This window comes from Oncorhynchus keta, chromosome 35 (genome assembly GCF_023373465.1).
Source record: "Oncorhynchus keta strain PuntledgeMale-10-30-2019 chromosome 35, Oket_V2, whole genome shotgun sequence".
NCBI classification, from domain to species: domain Eukaryota; kingdom Metazoa; phylum Chordata; class Actinopteri; order Salmoniformes; family Salmonidae; genus Oncorhynchus; species Oncorhynchus keta.
The window spans coordinates 82,748,693-82,766,192 of record NC_068455.1 but is presented as its reverse complement, the minus strand read 5'-3'; the positions used below and the strand labels follow the sequence as shown (position 1 = coordinate 82,766,192).

The 17,500-nt window shown below is 43.6% G+C and overlaps 2 protein-coding genes and 1 long non-coding RNA gene across 55 annotated transcripts in view; 1 reads left to right on the top strand and 2 right to left on the bottom strand.

The window, feature by feature from the left end:
- LOC127916411 (broad substrate specificity ATP-binding cassette transporter ABCG2-like) overlaps window positions 1-17,500 on the bottom strand; it is a 51,000-nt gene that overhangs the window by 6,518 nt on the left and 26,982 nt on the right. Inside the window, exons 10-12 of the mRNA XM_052498186.1 lie at window positions 14,312-14,429; window positions 12,329-12,411; window positions 5,478-5,567 (exon numbers count right to left, since the gene is read on the bottom strand). Coding sequence (XP_052354146.1) covers window positions 5,478-5,567; window positions 12,329-12,411; window positions 14,312-14,429 — 291 coding nt within the window. The remainder of the gene's footprint in view (window positions 1-5,477; window positions 5,568-12,328; window positions 12,412-14,311; window positions 14,430-17,500) is intronic.
- On the top strand, window positions 1,858-5,450 carry LOC127916413 (uncharacterized). Of its 4 annotated transcripts, XR_008094933.1 has the most exons (7): window positions 1,868-1,953; window positions 2,036-2,240; window positions 3,187-3,473; window positions 3,916-4,161; window positions 4,388-4,466; window positions 4,807-5,046; window positions 5,205-5,450. It is a non-coding gene; the product is annotated as an uncharacterized LOC127916413 (long non-coding RNA). The 4 variants fall into 4 exon arrangements; XR_008094934.1 differs by lacking the exon at window positions 5,205-5,450 and having other exon boundaries at window positions 1,858-1,953; window positions 3,916-4,079; window positions 4,807-5,176; XR_008094935.1 differs by lacking the exons at window positions 3,916-4,161; window positions 5,205-5,450 and adding an exon at window positions 3,474-3,637 and having other exon boundaries at window positions 1,860-1,953; window positions 3,187-3,391; window positions 4,807-5,176.
- LOC127916407 (uncharacterized) overlaps window positions 14,440-17,500 on the bottom strand; it is a 5,831-nt gene continuing 2,770 nt past the window's right edge. For 36 of the 50 annotated variants that reach the window (XM_052498144.1, XM_052498143.1, XM_052498140.1 and 33 more), the window contains one exon: window positions 14,440-17,500. This exon is cut by the window's right edge. In XM_052498144.1, the coding sequence (XP_052354104.1) occupies window positions 14,557-15,657 (1,101 nt within the window). In that variant the 5' untranslated portion in view covers window positions 15,658-17,500 and the 3' untranslated portion in view covers window positions 14,440-14,556. The other 14 variants (XM_052498172.1, XM_052498181.1, XM_052498185.1 and 11 more) reach the window with 2 other exon arrangements.

Below are 17,500 nucleotides of genomic sequence, written 5' to 3'. Positions count from 1 at the left end.
AACCAGTTTAAGAACAGATCTCAGAGTGGACAGAAAGAGAGATCAGAGAGAGAAACCAGAAGAGAGATCAGAGTTCCCCAGAGAAAGACAGATCTCAGAGAGACAGAGAGAAACCAGTTTAAAGAGAGATCTCAGTGTTCCCTAGAAACCTGAGACAGATCTCAGTGTTCCCCAGTGGAAACCTGTTTAAAGGTAACAGAGAGTGTTCCCCAGTGGAAAGTTTAAAGAAAGATCTCAGTGTTCCCCAGTGGAAACCAGTTTAAAGGTAACAGAGAGTGTTCCCCAGTGGAAACTAGTTTAATAACAGATCTCAGTGTTCCCCAGTGAAACCAGTTTAAAGGTAACAGATCTCAGTGTTCCCCAGAGAAACCAGTTTAAAGAACAGATCTCAGTGTTCCCAGAAAAGTTTAATAACAGATCTCAGTGTTCCCCCAGAAACCAGTTTAAAGAGAACAGATCTCAGGGTGGAAACCTGAGAAAGAGTGTTCCCAGAAAGAGTTTAGGTAGATCTCAGTTCCCCAGAAACTGATACAGATCTCAGTGTTCCCAAAACCTGTAACCACTAATGTACTCAGTGACTGGAGATGGAGGGGGAGAGATAGAAAGAGAGAGTGTTTGCGCATTTAAAGTGTCCATGTCTGTATGTGTGTAGTATATGTGTATAATATGTGTTCCCCCAGTAAACAGTAATAACAGATCTGTGTTCCCCAGTGGAAACCTGTTTAAAGGTAACAGTCTAGTATTCCCCAGTGTTTAAAGTAACAGTCTGTGTGTGCAGTATGTCTCAGTGCAGTATGTTTAAAGTAGTATATGTGTTTAAAGTACAATATGTGTTCCCCAGTATAGTATGTGTCTAGTATGTGTGTACAGTATGTGTTCCCCAGTGCAGTATGTGTGTAGTATATGTGTGTAGTATATGTTTATAATATGTGTGTACAAATATGTTCCCCAGTGTTTACAGTGTGTGTGTGTACAGTATGTCTCAGTGTGTAAACAGTATGTGTGTGTACAGTTTATGTCTCAGTGTACAGTATGTTTAATAACAGATCTCATGCACACTTCCATTTAAACGATCTCAGTGTCACTTATAAATGTCCTTGAAAGAAAAGCACACTTTGTCCCCCAGTGGAAACCAGTTTAAAGGTAACAGATCTCAGGGTTCCCCAGTGGAAACCTGTTTAATAACAGATCTCAGTGTTCCCCAGTGGAAACCAGTTTAAAGGTAACAGATCTCAGTGTTCCCCCTGTTTAAAGGTAACAGATCTCAGTGTCCCCCAGTGGAAACCAGTTTAAAGGTAACAGATCTCAGTGTTCCCCAGTGGAAACCAGTTTAAAGGTAACAGATCTCAGTGTTCCCCAGTGGAAACCAGTTTAAAGGTAACAGATCTCAGTAAAACCAGTTTATCTCTCAGTGTTCCCCAGTGGAAACCAGTTTAAAGGTAACAGATCTCAGTGTTCCCCAGTGGAAACCAGTTTAAAGGTAACAGATCTCAGTGTTCCCCAGTGGAAACCAGTTTAAAGGTAACAGATCTCAGTGTTCCCCTAGTGGAAACCAGTTTAAAGGTAACAGATCTCAGTGTTCCCTAGTGGAAACCAGTTTAAAGGTAACAGATCTCAGTGTTCCCTAGTGGAAACCTGTTTAAAGGTAACAGATCTCAGTGTTCCCCTAGTGGAAACCTGTTTAAAGGTAACAGATCTCAGTGTTCCCCAAAGTAACAAACCCCAGTTTAAAGGTAACAGATCTCAGTGTTCCCTAGTGGAAACCAGTTTAAAGGTAACAGATCTCAGTGTTCCCCAGTGGAAACCAGTTTAAAGGTAACAGATTAAAGGTAACAGATCTCAGTGTTCCCCAGTGGAAACCAGTTTAAAGGTAACAGATCTCAGTGTTCCCCAGTGGAAACCTGTTTATAGGTAACAGATCTCAGTGTTCCCCCAGTGGAAACCTGTTTAAAGGTAACAGATCTCAGTGTTCCCTAGTGGAAACCAGTTTAAAGGTAACAGATCTCAGTGTTCCCTAGTGGAAACCAGTTTAAAGGTAACAGATCTCAGTGTTCCCCAGTGGAAACCTGTTTAAAGGTAACAGATCTCAGTGTTCCCCAGTGGAAACCAGTTTAAAGGTAACAGATCTCAGTGTTCCCCAGTGGAAACCAGTTTAAAGGTAACAGATCTCAGTGTTCCCCAGTGGAAACCTGTTTAAAGGTAACAGATCTCAGTGTTCCCCAGTGGAAACCAGTTTAAAGGTAACAGATCTCAGTGTTCCCTAGTGGAAACCAGTTTAAAGGTAACAGATCTCAGTGTTCCCCAGTGGAAACCCCTCAGTGTTCCCCAGTGGAAACCAGTTTAAAGGTAACAGATCTCAGTGTTCCCCAGTGGAAACCAGTTTAAAGGTAACAGATCTCAGTGTTCCCCAGTGGAAACCTGTTTAAAGGTAACAGATCTCAGTGTTCCCCAGTGGAAACCTGTTTAAAGGTAACAGATCTCAGTGTTCCCTAGTGGAAACCAGTTTAAAGGTAACAGATCTCAGTGTTCCCCCAGTGGAAACCAGTTTAAAGGTAACAGATCTCAGTGTTCCCCAGTGGAAACCTGTTTAAAGGTAACAGATCTCAGTGTTCCCCTAGGTAACAGATCTCAGTGTTCCCTAAAACCTATTTAAAGGTAACAGATCTCAGTGTTCCCCCAGTGGAAACCTGTTTAATAACAGATCTCAGTGTTCCCCAGTGGAAACCTGTTTAAAGGTAACAGATCTCAGTGTTCCCTAGTGGAAACCTGTTTAAAGGTAACAGATCTCAGTGTTCCCCAGTGGAAACCTGTTTAAAGGTAACAGATCTCAGTGTTCCCCAGTGGAAACCTGTTTAAAGGTAACAGATCTCAGTGTTCCCTAGTGGAAACCTATTTAAAGGTAACAGATCTCAGTGTTCCCTAGTGGAAACCTATTTAAAGGTAACAGATCTCAGTGTTCCCCAGTGGAAACCTGTTTAAAGGTAACAGATCTCAGTGTTCCCTAGTGGAAACCTATTTAAAGGTAACAGATCTCAGTGTTCCCCAGTGGAAACCTGTTTAAAGGTAACAGATCTCAGTGTTCCCCAGTGGAAACCTGTTTAAAGGTAACAGATCTCAGTGTTCCCTAGTGGAAACCTATTTAAAGGTAACAGATCTCAGTGTTCCCTAGTGGAAACCTGTTTAAAGGTAACAGATCTCAGTGTTCCCCAGTGGAAACCAGTTTAAAGGTAACAGATCTCAGTGTTCCCTAGTGGAAACCAGTTTAAAGGTAACAGATCTCAGTGTTCCCCAGTGGAAACCAGTTTAAAGGTAACAGATCTCAGTGTTCCCCAGTGGAAACCTATTTAAAGGTAACAGATCTCAGTGTTCCCTAGTGGAAACCAGTTTAAAGGTAACAGATCTCAGTGTTCCCTAGTGGAAACCAGTTTAAAGGTAACAGATCTCAGTGTTCCCTAGTGGAAACCAGTTTAAAGGTAACAGATCTCAGTGTTCCCCAGTGGAAACCAGTTTAAAGGTAACAGATCTCAGTGTTCCCCAGTGGAAACCAGTTTAAAGGTAACAGATCTCAGTGTTCCCCAGTGGAAACCAGTTTAAAGGTAACAGATCTCAGTGTTCCCCAGTGGAAACCTGTTTAAAGGTAACAGATCTCAGTGTTCCCCAGTGGAAACCAGTTTAAAGGTAACAGATCTCAGTGTTCCCCAGTGGAAACCAGTTTAAAGGTAACAGATCTCAGTGTTCCCCAGTGGAAACCAGTTTAAAGGAAAGATCCAGTTTCCCCAAAACCAGTTTAAAGTAACAGATCTCAGTGTTCCCTAGTGGAAACCTGTTTAAAGGTAACAGATCTCAGTGTTCCCCAGTGGAAACCAGTTTAAAGGTAACAGATCTCAGTGTTCCCCAGTGGAAACCAGTTTAAAGGTAACAGATCTCAGTGTTCCCTAGTGGAAACCAGTTTAAAGGTAACAGATCTCAGTGTTCCCCAGTGGAAACCAGTTTAAAGGTAACAGATCTCAGTGTTCCCCAGTGGAAACCAGTTTAAAGGTAACAGATCTCAGTGTTCCCCAGTGGAAACCTGTTTAAAGGTAACAGATCTCAGTGTTCCCCAGTGGAAACCAGTTTAAAGGTAACAGATCTCAGTGTTCCCTAGTGGAAACCAGTTTAAAGGTAACAGATCTCAGTGTTCCCCAGTGGAAACCAGTTTAAAGGTAACAGATCTCAGTGTTCCCCTAGTGGAAACTTTAAATGTAACAGATCTCAGTGTTCAGTGTTCCCCAGTGGAAACCAGTTTAAAGGTAACAGATCTCAGTGTTCCCCCTGTTTAAAGGTAACAGTGTGAAACCAGTTTAAAGGTAACAGATCTCAGTGTTCCCCAGTGGAAACCAGTTTAAAGGTAACAGATCTCAGTGTTCCCCAGTGGAAACCAGTTTAATAACAGATCTCAGTGTTCCCCAGTGGAAACCAGTTTAAAGGTAACAGATCTCAGTGTTCCCCAGTGGAAACCAGTTTAAAGGTAACAGATCTCAGTGTTCCCCAGTGGAAACCAGTTTAAAGGTAACAGATCTCAGTGTTCCCCAGTGGAAACCAGTTTAAAGGTAACAGATCTCAGTGTTCCCCAGTGGAAACCAGTTTAAAGGTAACAGATCTCAGTGTTCCCCAGTGGAAACCAGTTTAAAGGTAACAGATCTCAGTGTTCCCCAGTGGAAAAAGGTAACCTCAGTTTAAAGTGGAAACCAGATCTCAGTGTTCCCCAGTGGAAACCAGTTTAAAGGTAACAGATCTCAGTGTTCCCCAGTGGAAACCAGTTTAAAGGTAACAGATCTCAGTGTTCCCCAGTGGAAACCTGTTTAATAACAGATCTCAGTGTTCCCCAGTGGAAACCTGTTTAAAGGTAACAGATCTCAGTGTTCCCCAGTGGAAACCTGTTTAAAGGTAACAGATCTCAGTGTTCCCCAGTGGAAACCTGTTTAAAGGTAACAGATCTCAGTGTTCCCCAGTGGAAACTAGTTTAATAACAGATCTCAGTGTTCCCCAGTGGAAACCAGTTTAAAGGTAACAGATCTCAGTGTTCCCCAGTGGAAACCAGTTTAATAACAGATCTCAGTGTTCCCCAGTGGAAACCAGTTTAAAGGTAACAGATCTCAGTGTTCCCCAGTGGAAACCAGTTTAATAACAGATCTCAGTGTTCCCCAGTGGAAACCAGTTTAAAGGTAACAGATCTCAGTGTTCCCCAGTGGAAACCAGTTTAAAGGTAACAGATCTCAGTGTTCCCCAGTGGAAACCAGTTTAAAGGTAACAGATCTCAGTGTTCCCCTAGTGTCTGGTTACCACGTCATCTCTGACATGGATAGATGTCGAATACTGACTTGTATCATGGGTGACCTGGCTATGTGTGTGTGTGTGTGTGTGTGTGTGTGTGTGTGTGTGTGTGTGTGTGTGTGTGTGTGTGTGTGTGTGTGTGTGTGTGTGTGTGTGTTACTCACATGAACAGTTTCCTCTCAGTGATGAAGAGTTCAGCAGAAGACAGCGAACTGAAACACTGGTTGGTGGTGATGAAGAATAGAGCACCCATCCTGGTAGAGACAACACACACACACACGCACACACACACACACACACACACACACACACACACACGTTAAATATACAAACATGTTCACACAAGTAAAACACACGCAGGCAGTCATGACTCATGACAGTTGTCAAATTCTACATGACTTGAGTCACAGTAACCTCCTCTTTATGCCCAACTCGTTAACTATCATCAGGTCTTTATGCCCAACTCGTTAACTATCATCAGGTCCTTATGCCCAACTCGTTAACTATCATCAGGTCTTTATGCCCAACTCGTTAACTATCATCAGGTCTTTATGGCCAACTCGTTAACTATCATCAGGTCCTTATGCCCAACTCGTTAACTATCATCAGGTCCTTATGCCCAACTCGTTAACTATCATCAGGTCCTTATGCCCAACTCGTTAACTATCATCAGGTCCTTATGCCCAACTCGTTAACTATCATCAGGTCCTTATGCCCAACTCGTTAACTATCATCAGGTCCTTATGGCCAACTCGTTAACTATCATCAGGTCCTTATGGCCAACTCGTTAACTATCATCAGGTCCTTATGCCCAACTCGTTAACTATCATCAGGTCCTTATGCCCAACTCGTTAACTATCATCAGGTCCTTATGGCCAACTCGTTAACTATCATCAGGTCCTTATGGCCAACTCGTTAACTATCATCAGGTCCTTATGGCCAACTCGTTAACTATCATCAGGTCCTTATGCCCAACTCGTTAACTATCATCAGGTCCTTATGCCCAACTCGTTAACTATCATCAGGTCCTTATGCCCAACTCGTTAACTATCATCAGGTCCTTATGGCCAACTCGTTAACTATCATCAGGTCCTTATGGCCAACTCGTTAACTATCATCAGGTCCTTATGCCCAACTCGTTAACTATCATCAGGTCCTTATGCCCAACTCGTTAACTATCATCAGGTCCTATGGCCAACTAACTATCATCAGGTCCTTATGGCCAACTCGTTAACTATCATCAGGTCCTTATGGCCAACTCCTTATGTTAACTATCATCAGGTCCTTATGGCCAACTCGTTAACTATCATCAGGTCCTTATGCCCAACTATCATCAGGTCCTAACTATCATCAGGTCCTTATGCCCAACTCATCAGGTCCTTATGGCCAACTTAACTATCATCAGGTCCTTATGGCCAACTCGTTAACTATCATCAGGTCCTTATGGCCAACTCGTTAACTATCATCAGGTCCTTATGGCCAACTCGTTAACTATCATCAGGTCCTTATGCCCAACTCGTTAACTATCATCAGGTCCTTATGCCCAACTCGTTAACTATCATCAGGTCCTTATGGCCAACTCATTAACTATCATCAGGTCCTTATGGCCAACTCGTTAACTATCATCAGGTCCTTATGCCCAACTCGTTAACTATCATCAGGTCCTTATGCCCAACTCCTTAACTATCATCAGGTCCTTATGCCCAACTCCTTAACTATCATCAGGTCCTTATGCCCAACTCCTTAACTATCATCAGGTCCTTATGGCCAACTCGTTAACTATCATCAGGTCCTTATGGCCTGGTACTCAGGGCTCTATTGTTCTTTCAAAAAAAAATTTTATATATATATATATTTAAAATAAAATAATGATTGTGCCGTTATTACAATACATAGCCTACCGAATGTATTAGATTTCGAATAGCTTAATTATAGTGAATTTATCCTAATGATTAAGTTGACATATGACCTTTTCTTACTGTGAGTATCCCTCCCCTCTCTCTCTCTCTCAAGTGTTTACAGCCCCTCTCTCCTTCATTCCTTTCTCCAGCGCGCAAATAGAGGGGCTGTAAACACTTGAATTAAATAAGGTTTCGTTTTGAAAATATGTTTACTATCGATGTTCCCAAACAGATTTCACAAATGAGGCTCTGGGTAGCTGCAGGAACAGGGGTTGGAGAGCTCATGGCATACAGAATATCACTTGTTGCGCAGCGAAATGACCGGAGTAGCCTAGCTGACATCAATGGGGAAAAAAATAATGTGGCCTCCATTCCTGTTCATACTGATGACAGGTCTTTGTCTTGCCTCGCTGTTCCTGCCCATGTGATAAAGGGCCATTCTAAATCTAAAACTAATGTGACATATTAATAAATACAATATTACAATTGAGAATAGTTTTGATGGGTGAAAATATGATGAGAGAATAGCGTGTGCAGCACGCGAACATGTAACGGAGAGCAAGCTTCGTTTTTTGCGACGCTCGGGTTCATCAATATCCTAAAGTCACATCATGCAGACCATATGAGTTTTGATTTCTAAGGCATTCTAAGGTTTGTGTCCTTCACAAAATAAAGTTAACAAATAACTCTAAATCTAGCATGTACGATCTGTTTCAAGTCATCACTTTTACGCTCAACATAGTCACTTCATATGCGCTCCGGTATGGGAAAAATATCCTTTCCATTTTTATTCTTCATACTATAAAATCCTATAATATAAAATAATGACATGGGACGTAAGCATATCTTGTCTGCTACATGAACCTAGAGCATAGCTAGATAACACACAGTATCTAGTCTGCTAAATGAACAAGCCTACAGTCTATAGCATAGAGCATAGCTAGATAACACACAGTATCTAGTCTGCTAAATGAACAAGCCTACAGTCTATAGTCAGATAACATACAGTATCTAGTCTGATAAATGAACAAGCCTACAGTCTATAGCCAGATAACACACAGTATCTAGTCTGATAAATGAACAAGCCTACAGTCTATATAGCATAGCCAGATAACACACAGTATCTAGTCTGATAAATGAACAAGGCTACAGTCTATATAGCATAGAGCATAGCTAGATAACACACAGTATCTAGTCTGATAAATGAACAAGCCTACAGTCTATAGAGCATATAGCATAGCTAGATAACATACAGTATCTAGTCTGATAAATGAACAAGGCTACAGTCTATATAGCATAGAGCATAGCCAGATAACACACAGTATCTAGTCTGATAAATGAACAAGCCTACAGTCTATATAGCATAGAGCATAGCTAGATAACATACAGTATCTAGTCTGATAAATGAACAAGGCTACAGTCTATATAGCATAGAGCATAGCTAGATAACACACAGTATCTAGTCTGATAAATGAACAAGCCTACAGTCTATATAGCATAGAGCATAGCTAGATAACATACAGTATCTAGTCTGATAAATGAACAAGCCTACAGTCTATAGAGCATATAGCATAGCTAGATAACATACAGTATCTAGTCTGATAAATGAACAAGGCTACAGTCTATATAGCATAGAGCATAGCCAGATAACACACAGTATCTAGTCTGATAAATGAACAAGCCTACAGTCTATATAGCATAGAGCATAGCTAGATAACATACAGTATCTAGTCTGATAAATGAACAAGCCTACAGTCTATAGCATAGAGCATAGCTAGATAACATACAGTATCTAGTCTGATAAATGAACAAGCCTACAGTCTATATAGCATAGAGCATAGCTAGATAACATACAGTATCTAGTCTGATAAATGAACAAGCCTACAGTCTATAGCATAGAGCATAGCTAGATAACATACAGTATCTAGTCTGATAAATGAACAAGCCTACAGTCTATAGCATAGAGCATAGCTAGATAACACACAGTATCTAGTCTGCTAAATGAACAAGCCTACAGTCTATAGCCAGATAACATACAGTATCTAGTCTGCTAAATGAACAAGCCTACAGTCTATAGCATAACACACAGTATCTAGTCTGATAAATGAACAAGATATAGCTAGATAACACACAGTATCTAGTCTGCTAAATGAACAAGCCTACAGTCTATAGCCAGATAACATACAGTATCTAGTCTGCTAAATGAACAAGCCTACAGTCTATAGCATAGAGCATAGCTAGATAACACACAGTATCTAGTCTGATAAATGAACAAGCCTACAGTCTATATAGCATAGAGCATAGCTAGATAACATACAGTATCTAGTCTGATAAATGAACAAGCCTACAGTCTATATAGCATAGAGCATAGCCAGATAACACACAGTATCTAGTCTGATAAATGAACAAGCCTACAGTCTATAGCTAGATAACACACAGTATCTAGTCTGATAAATGAACAAGCCTACAGTCTATAGCCAGATAACACACAGTATCTAGTCTGCTAAATGAACAAGCCTACAGTCTATAGCCAGATAACACACAGTATCTAGTCTGATAAATTAACAAGCCTACAGTCTATAGCTAGATAACATACAGTATCTAGTCTGCTAAATGAACAAGCCTACAGTCTATAGCATAGAGCATAGCTAGATAACACACAGTATCTAGTCTGCTAAATGAACAAGCCTACAGTCTATAGCATAGAGCATAGCTAGATAACACACAGTATCTAGTCTGATAAATGAACAAGCCTACAGTCTATAGCTAGATAACATACAGTATCTAGTCTGCTAAATGAACAAGCCTACAGTCTATAGCATATAGCATAGCCAGATAACATACAGTATCTAGTCTGATAAATGAACAAGCCTACAGTCTATAGCTAGATAACATACAGTATCTAGTCTGCTAAATGAACAAGCCTACAGTCTATAGCTAGATAACATACAGTATCTAGTCTGATAAATGAACAAGCCTACAGTCTATAGCTAGATAACATACAGTATCTAGTCTGCTAAATGAACAAGCCTACAGTCTATAGCATATAGCATAGCCAGATAACACACAGTATCTAGTCTGATAAATGAACAAGCCTACAGTCTATAGCATAGAGCATAGCCAGATAACATACAGTAAGCCAACTCATATTCTGTTCTTCTGAAATACATGTTCTTCATATCATCATGTTTGTTTCTTTAGACCTGCCTAAAATAAATAATGGATTTAAAATGTAGCTTGGAGGCCTGAAGATTGTACACGTGTTTATGTTCATTACCGGTCAATTACCATGAGACAGGCAGACTTTTGCAAGACAATAACCAGCTGACCGCCACTTCCTGCTGGGGCCACGTACAGTGCCTTGCGAAAGTATTCGGCCCCCTTGAACTTTACGACCTTTTGCCACATTTCAGGCTTCAAACATAAAGATATAAAACTGTATTTTTTTTGTGAAGAATCAAAACAAGTGGGACACAATCATGAAGTGGAACGACATTTATTGGATATTTCAAACTTTTTTTAACAAATCAAAAACTTAAAAATTGGGCGTGCAAAATTATTCAGCCCCCTTAAGTTAATACTTTGTAGCGCCACCTTTTGCTGCGATTACAGCTGTAAGTCGCTTGGGGTATGTCTCTATCAGTTTTGCACATCGAGAGACTGACATTTGTTCCCATTCCTCCTTGCAAAACAGCTCGAGCTCAATGAGGTTGGATGGAGAGCATTTGTGAACAGCAGTTTTCAGTTCTTTCCACAGATTCTCGATTGGATTCAGGTCTGGACTTTGACTTGGCCATTCTAACACCTGGATATGTTTACTTTTGAACCATTCCATTGTAGATTTTGCTTTATGTTTTGGATCATTGTCTTGTTGGAAGACAAATCTCCGTCCCAGTCTCAGGTCTTTTGCAGACTCCATCAGGTTCTTCCAGAATGGTCCTGTATTTGGCTCCATCCATCTTCCCATCAATTTTAACCATCTTCCCTGTCCCTGCTGAAGAAAAGCAGGCCCAAACCATGATGCTGCCACCATCATGTTTGACAGTGGGGATGGTGTGTTCAGGGTGATGAGCTGTGTTGCTTTTACGCCAAACATAACGTTTTGCATTGTTGCCAAAACGTTCAATTTTGGTTTCATCTGACCAGAGCACCTTCTTCCACATGTTTGGTGTGTCTCCCAGGTGGCTTGTGGCAAACTTTAAACGACACTTTCTATGGATATCTTGAAGAAATGGCTTTCTTCTTGCCACTCTTCCATAAAGGCCAGATTTGTGCAATATACGACAATATACGCAATGTGCTCCTATGGACAGAGTCTCCCACCTCAGCTGTAGATCTCTGCAGTTCATCCAGAGTGATCATGGGCCTCTTGGCTGCATCTCTGATCAGTCTTCTCCTTATATGAGCTGAAAGTTTAGAGGGACGGCCAGGTCTTGGTAGATTTGCAGTGGTCTGATACTCCTTCCATTTCAATATTATCGCTTGCACAGTGCTCGTTGGGATGTTTAAAGCTTGGGAAATCTTTTTGTATCCAAATCCGGCTTTAAACTTCTTCACAACAGTATCTCGGACCTGCCTGGTGTGTTCCTTGTTCTTCATGATGCTCTCTGTGCTTTTAACGGACCTCTGAGACTATCACAGTGCATGTGCATTTATACGGAGACTTGATTACACACAGGTGGATTATATTTATCATCATTAGTCATTTAGGTCAACATTGGATCATTCAGAGATCCTCACTGAACTTCTGGAGAGAGTTTGCTGCACTGAAAGTAAAGGGCCTGAATAATTTTGCACGCCCAATTTTTCAGTTTTTGATTTGTTAAAAAAAGTTTGAAATATCCAATAAATGTCGTTCCACTTCATGATTGTGTCCCACTTGTTGTTGATTCTTCACAAAAAAATACAGTTTTATATCTTTATGTTTGAAGCCTGAAATGTGGCAAAAGGTCGCAAAGTTCAAGGGGGCCGAATACTTTCTCAAGGCACTGTATAAGAAAAAGGTTGCTATGGAAGAAAGAGTCTGCTAAATGGCATATAATACTATATTAAACAAACACACACACACACACACACACACACACACACACACACACACACACACACACACCGACCTGTTCTGTAAGCCACTCTGGTCATTCTTCACTCCAAAGAATATGGCCCCAACGATGAGGGCCAGGAACACAGTCACTCCAATCTGGATGAGAGAGATTAGATAGATAGTTAGGTAGGTAGGTGGGTAGGTAGGTGGGTAGATAGGTAGGTAGATAGGTAGGTAGATAGGTAGGTAAGTAAGTGGGTAGGTAAGTGGGTAGGTGGGTGTGTGGGTAGGTGGGTAGGCAAGTGGGTAGATAGGTGGGTGGGTAGGTGGGTAGGCAAGTGGGTAGGTAGGGGTGGGTGGGTAAGTGGGTAGGTAGGTAAGTAGGTAAGTGGGTAGGCAGGTAAGTGGATAGGTAGGTAGGTAGGTAGGTAAGTAAGTGGGTAGGTAAGTGGGTAGGTGGGTGTGTGGGTAGGTGGGTAGGCAAGTGGGTAGGTTGGTGGGTAGGTAGGTAGGTAAGTGGGTAGGTAGGTAAGTGGGTAGGTTGGTGGGTAGGTAGGTAGGTAAGTGGGTAGGTAGGTAGGTAAGTGGGTAGGTAGGTGGGTGGGTAAGTAGGTGGGTGGGTGGGTAAGTGGGTAGGTTAGTGGGTAGGTAGGTAGGTAAGTGGGTAGGTTGGTGGGTAGGTAGGTAGGTAAGTGGGTAGGTAGGTAAGTGGGTAGGTTGGTGGGTAGGTAGGTAGGTAAGTGGGTAGGTAGGTAGGTAAGTGGGTAGGTAGGTGGGTGGGTAAGTGGGTGGGTGGGTATGTAGGTGGGTGGGTGGGTAAGTGGGTAGGTAGGTGGGTGGGTAAGTGGGTAGGTAGGTGGGTGGGTAAGTGGGTAGGTAGGTGGGTGGGTAAGTAGGTGGGTGGGTGGGTAGGTAGGTAAGTGGGTAGGTGGGTGGGTAAGTGGGTAGGTAGGTAAGTAGGTAGGTAAGTGGGTGGGTAAGTAGGTGGGTGGGTATGTAGGTGGGTGGGTAAGTAGGTAAGTGGGTAGGCAGGTAAGTGGGTAGGTGGGTAGGCAGGTAAGTGGGTAGGTGGGTGGGTAGTTAAGTGGGTGGGTAGGTGGGTAGGTAGGTAAGTGGGTAGGTAGGTAGGTAGGTAAGTGGGTAGGTAGGTAGGTAGGGGGTAGGTAGGTAAGTAAGTGGGTAGTTAAGTGGGTGGGTAGGTGGGTAGGTAGGTAAGTGGGTAGGTAGGTAAGTGGGTAGGTAGGTAGGTAGGTAGTGGGTGGGTAGGTAGGTAGGTAAGTGGGTAGGTAGTTAAGTGGGTGGGTAGGTAGGTAAGTGGGTAGGTAGGTAGGTAAGTGGGTAAGTAGGTGGGTGGGTAAGTAGGTGGGTGAGTAAGTGGGTATGTAGGTGGGTGGGTAAGTGGGTAGGTAAGTGGGTGGGTAAGTGGGTAGGTAGGTAAGTGGGTAGGTAGGTGGGTAGGTAGGTAGTGGGTAGGTAGGTAGGTAAGTGGGTAGGTAGGTAAGTGGGTAGGTAAGTGTGAAGGTAGGTAAGTGGGTAGGTAGGTAAGTGGGTAGGTAGGTAAGTGGGTAGGTGGGTGGGTAAGTGGGTAGGTAGGTGGGTGGGTAAGTGGGTAGGTAGGTGGGTGGGTAAGTGGGTAGGTAGGTGGGTGGGTAAGTGGGTAGGTAGGTGGGTGGGTAAGTGGGTAGGTAGGTGGGTAAGTGGGTAGGTAGGTGGGTGGGTAAGTGGGTAGGTAAGTGGGTAGGTAAGTGGGTGGGTAGGTAAGTGGGTAGGTGGGTGGGTAGGTAGGTAAGTGGGTAGGTGGGTGGGTAGGTAGGTAGGTAAGTAAGTGGGTAGGTAAGTGGGTAGGTAGGTAAGTGGGTAGGTAAGTAAGTGGGTAGGTAAGTAAGTGGGTAGGTAAGTAAGTGGGTAGGTAAGTGGGCAGGTGGGGGGTAGGTAAGTGGGCAGGTGGGGGGGTAGGTAGGTAAGTCCGAACCATGAAAAACAGCCCAAGACCATTATTCCTCCACCAAACTTTTCAGTGGACACTATCGCCCCTCCCCCCCACACACACACACACCTGAGCAAAGGATGTCTGAGGGTTGAGGATGAGGTTAGTGAAGGTTCTCTTCAGGACCCATCTGAACTGAGTAGAGAAGGAGGTGTTGTACGTGATGGTCCGAGAGGGAGTCTTCACACTGGAGAACAAGAAAAAGATTGTCCATTAACTTGCTGAGGACAGACAGACAATAGAGAGAGAGACCGTAGAGAGACTCCAAAAAACTCTCAGCATGCACTGCAAGAAAGATGGAGAGATGGATAGATCTAGAGAGTTCCAGAGTTCCAAATTGAGTAGCAGCCGCTGGGAGAGAGAGAGAGAGTTCCAGAATTCCAAATTGAGTAGCAGCCGCTGGGAGAGAGAGAGAGAGAGAGTTCCAGAATTCCAAATTGAGTAGCAGCCGCTGGGAGAGAGAGAGAGTTCCAGAATTCCAAATTGAGTAGCAGCCGCTGGGAGAGAGAGAGAGTTCCAGAGTTCCAAATTGAGTAGCAGCCGCTGGGAGAGAGAGAGAGTTCCAGAGTTCCAAATTGAGTAGCAGCCGCTGGGAGAGAGAGAGAGTTCCAGAGTTCCAAATTGAGTAGCAGCCGCTGGGAGAGAGAGAGAGTTCCAGAATTCCAAATTGAGTAGCAGCCGCTGGGAGAGAGAGAGTTCCAGAGTTCCAAATTGAGTAGCAGCCGCTGGGAGAGAGAGAGAGTTCCAGAATTCCAAATTGAGTAGCAGCCGCTGGGAGAGAGAGAGAGTTCCAGAGTTCCAAATTGAGTAGCAGCCGCTGGGAGAGAGAGAGAGTTCCAGAGTTCCAAATTGAGTAGCAGCCGCTGGGAGAGAGAGAGAGTTCCAGAGTTCCAAATTGAGTAGCAGCCGCTGGGAGAGAGAGAGAGAGAGTTCCAGAGTTCCAAATTGAGTAGCAGCCGCTGGGAGAGAGAGAGAGTTCCAGAGTTCCAAATTGAGTAGCAGCCGCTGGGAGAGAGAGAGAGAGTTCCAGAGTTCCAAATTGAATAGCAGCCGCTGGGAGAGAGAGAGTTCCAGAGTTCCAAATTGAGTAGCAGCCGCTGGGAGAGAGAGAGTTCCAGAGTTCCAAATTGAGTAGCAGCCGCTGGGAGAGGGAGAGAGAGTTCCAGAGTTCCAAATTGAGTAGCAGCCGCTGGGAGAGAGAGAGTTCCAGAGTTCCAAATTGAGTAGCAGCCGCTGGGAGAGAGAGAGAGTTCCAGAGTTCCAAATTGAGTAGCAGCCGCTGGGAGAGAGAGAGAGAGAGTTCTAGAGTTCCAAATTGAGTAGCAGCCGCTGGGAGAGAGAGAGAGAGAGTTCCAAATTGAGTAGCAGCCACTGGGAGAGAGAGAGAGTTCCAGAAGCTTGATTCTATTTGGCATACAGGACTGTTCTACGGAGTTATTGAAAGTGGTTGAGCGGCTAAAAAATATGACATAATTAAATCACTGTATACTGGCAATACGTGCAGCATTAAAATTGGCAAGAAAAGAACAGAATTCTTTAACCAGGGGCGGGGCCTTTGCCAGGGTTGCGATCTGAGCCCTGTACTCTTCAATATTTACATAGACATATTGGCCACTATTCTAGAAAAATCCTCAACCCCTGGTGTTAGTCTCCACAATTCAGAGGTTAAATGCCTACTCTTCGCAGATGACCTATGCCTGCTGTCACCCACAGCACCTGGCCTACAGCAGAGAATTAGACCAAAGTTCTCAATTGGTATAAAATATATAGAGTACTGTACACACTACAATTACTGAGGTTTAAATATATAGAGTACTGTACACACTACAATTACTGAGGTTTAAATATATAGAGTACTGTACACACTACAATTAGTGAGGTTTAAAAATAAGCTCAACTGGACACCTTAATGAGGCAGTGAATGAACTGAGAGAGAAAGCACGCAGGGCATACTACGCCATTAAAAAACAAATTCAAATTGACATACCTGTTAAAATGTGTCTAAAACTAATTGAATGTGTCATTGAACCAATTGCACTTGATGGCAGCGAGGTGAGGGGTCCACTTGAAAAACAAGATTTCACCCAATGAGACAAACACCCCATTGAAACCCTGCATGCAGAGTTCTGTAAGATTCTCCTACATGTCCAGAGGAAAACTACAAACAATGCATGCAGGGCAGAATTAGGCCAATATCCACTAATAATAAAAACTCAAAAAAGAGCAATTAAGTTTTGGAAACATCTAAAATACAGTGACCCCCTCTCATATCATTACCAAGCCCTGTAATGCCAAGAGCTGAGCAAAGAAAAGAGTCCCCTCATCCAGCTGGTCCTGGGGCTGAGTTCACTAACCTGTTCTACTAACACACTGAAGCCTCAGTCCCCTCATCCAGCTGGTCCTGGGGCTGAGTTCACTAACCTGTTCTACTAACACACTGAAGCCTCAGTCCCCTCATCCAGCTGGTCCTGGGGCTGAGTTCACAAACCTGTTCTACTAACACACTGAAGCCTCAGTCCCCTCATCCAGCTGGTCCTGGGGCTGAGTTCACTAACCTGTTCTACTAACACACTGAAGCCTCAGTCCCCTCATCCAGCTGGTCCTGGGGCTGAGTTCACTAACCTGTTCTACTAACACACTGAAGCCTCAGTCCCCTCATCCAGCTGGTCCTGGGGCTGAGTTCACTAACCTGTTCTACTAACACACTGAAGCCTCAGTCCCCTCATCCAGCTGGTCCTGGGGCTGAGTTCACAAACCTGTTCTACTAACACACTGAAGCCTCAGTCCCCTCATCCAGCTGGTCCTGGGGCTGAGTTCACTAACCTGTTCTACTAACACACTGATGCCTCAGTGCCCTCATCCAGCTGGTCCTGGGGCTGAGTTCACTAACCTGTTCTACTAACACACTGAAGCCTCAGTCCCCTCATCCAGCTGGTCCTGGGGCTGAGTTCACTAACCTGTTCTACTAACACACTGAAGCCTCAGTCCCCTCATCCAGCTGGTCCTGGGGCTGAGTTCACTAACCTGTTCTACTAACACACTGAAGCCTCAGTCCCCTCATCCAGCTGGTCCTGGGGCTGAGTTCACTAACCTATTCTACTAACACACTGAAGCCTCAGTCCCCTCATCCAGCTGGTCCTGGGGCTGATTTCACAAACCTGTTCTACTAACACACTGAAGCCTCAGTCCCCTCATCCAGCTGGTCCTGGGGCTGAGTTCACTAACCTGTTCTACTAACACACTGAAGCCTCAGTCCCC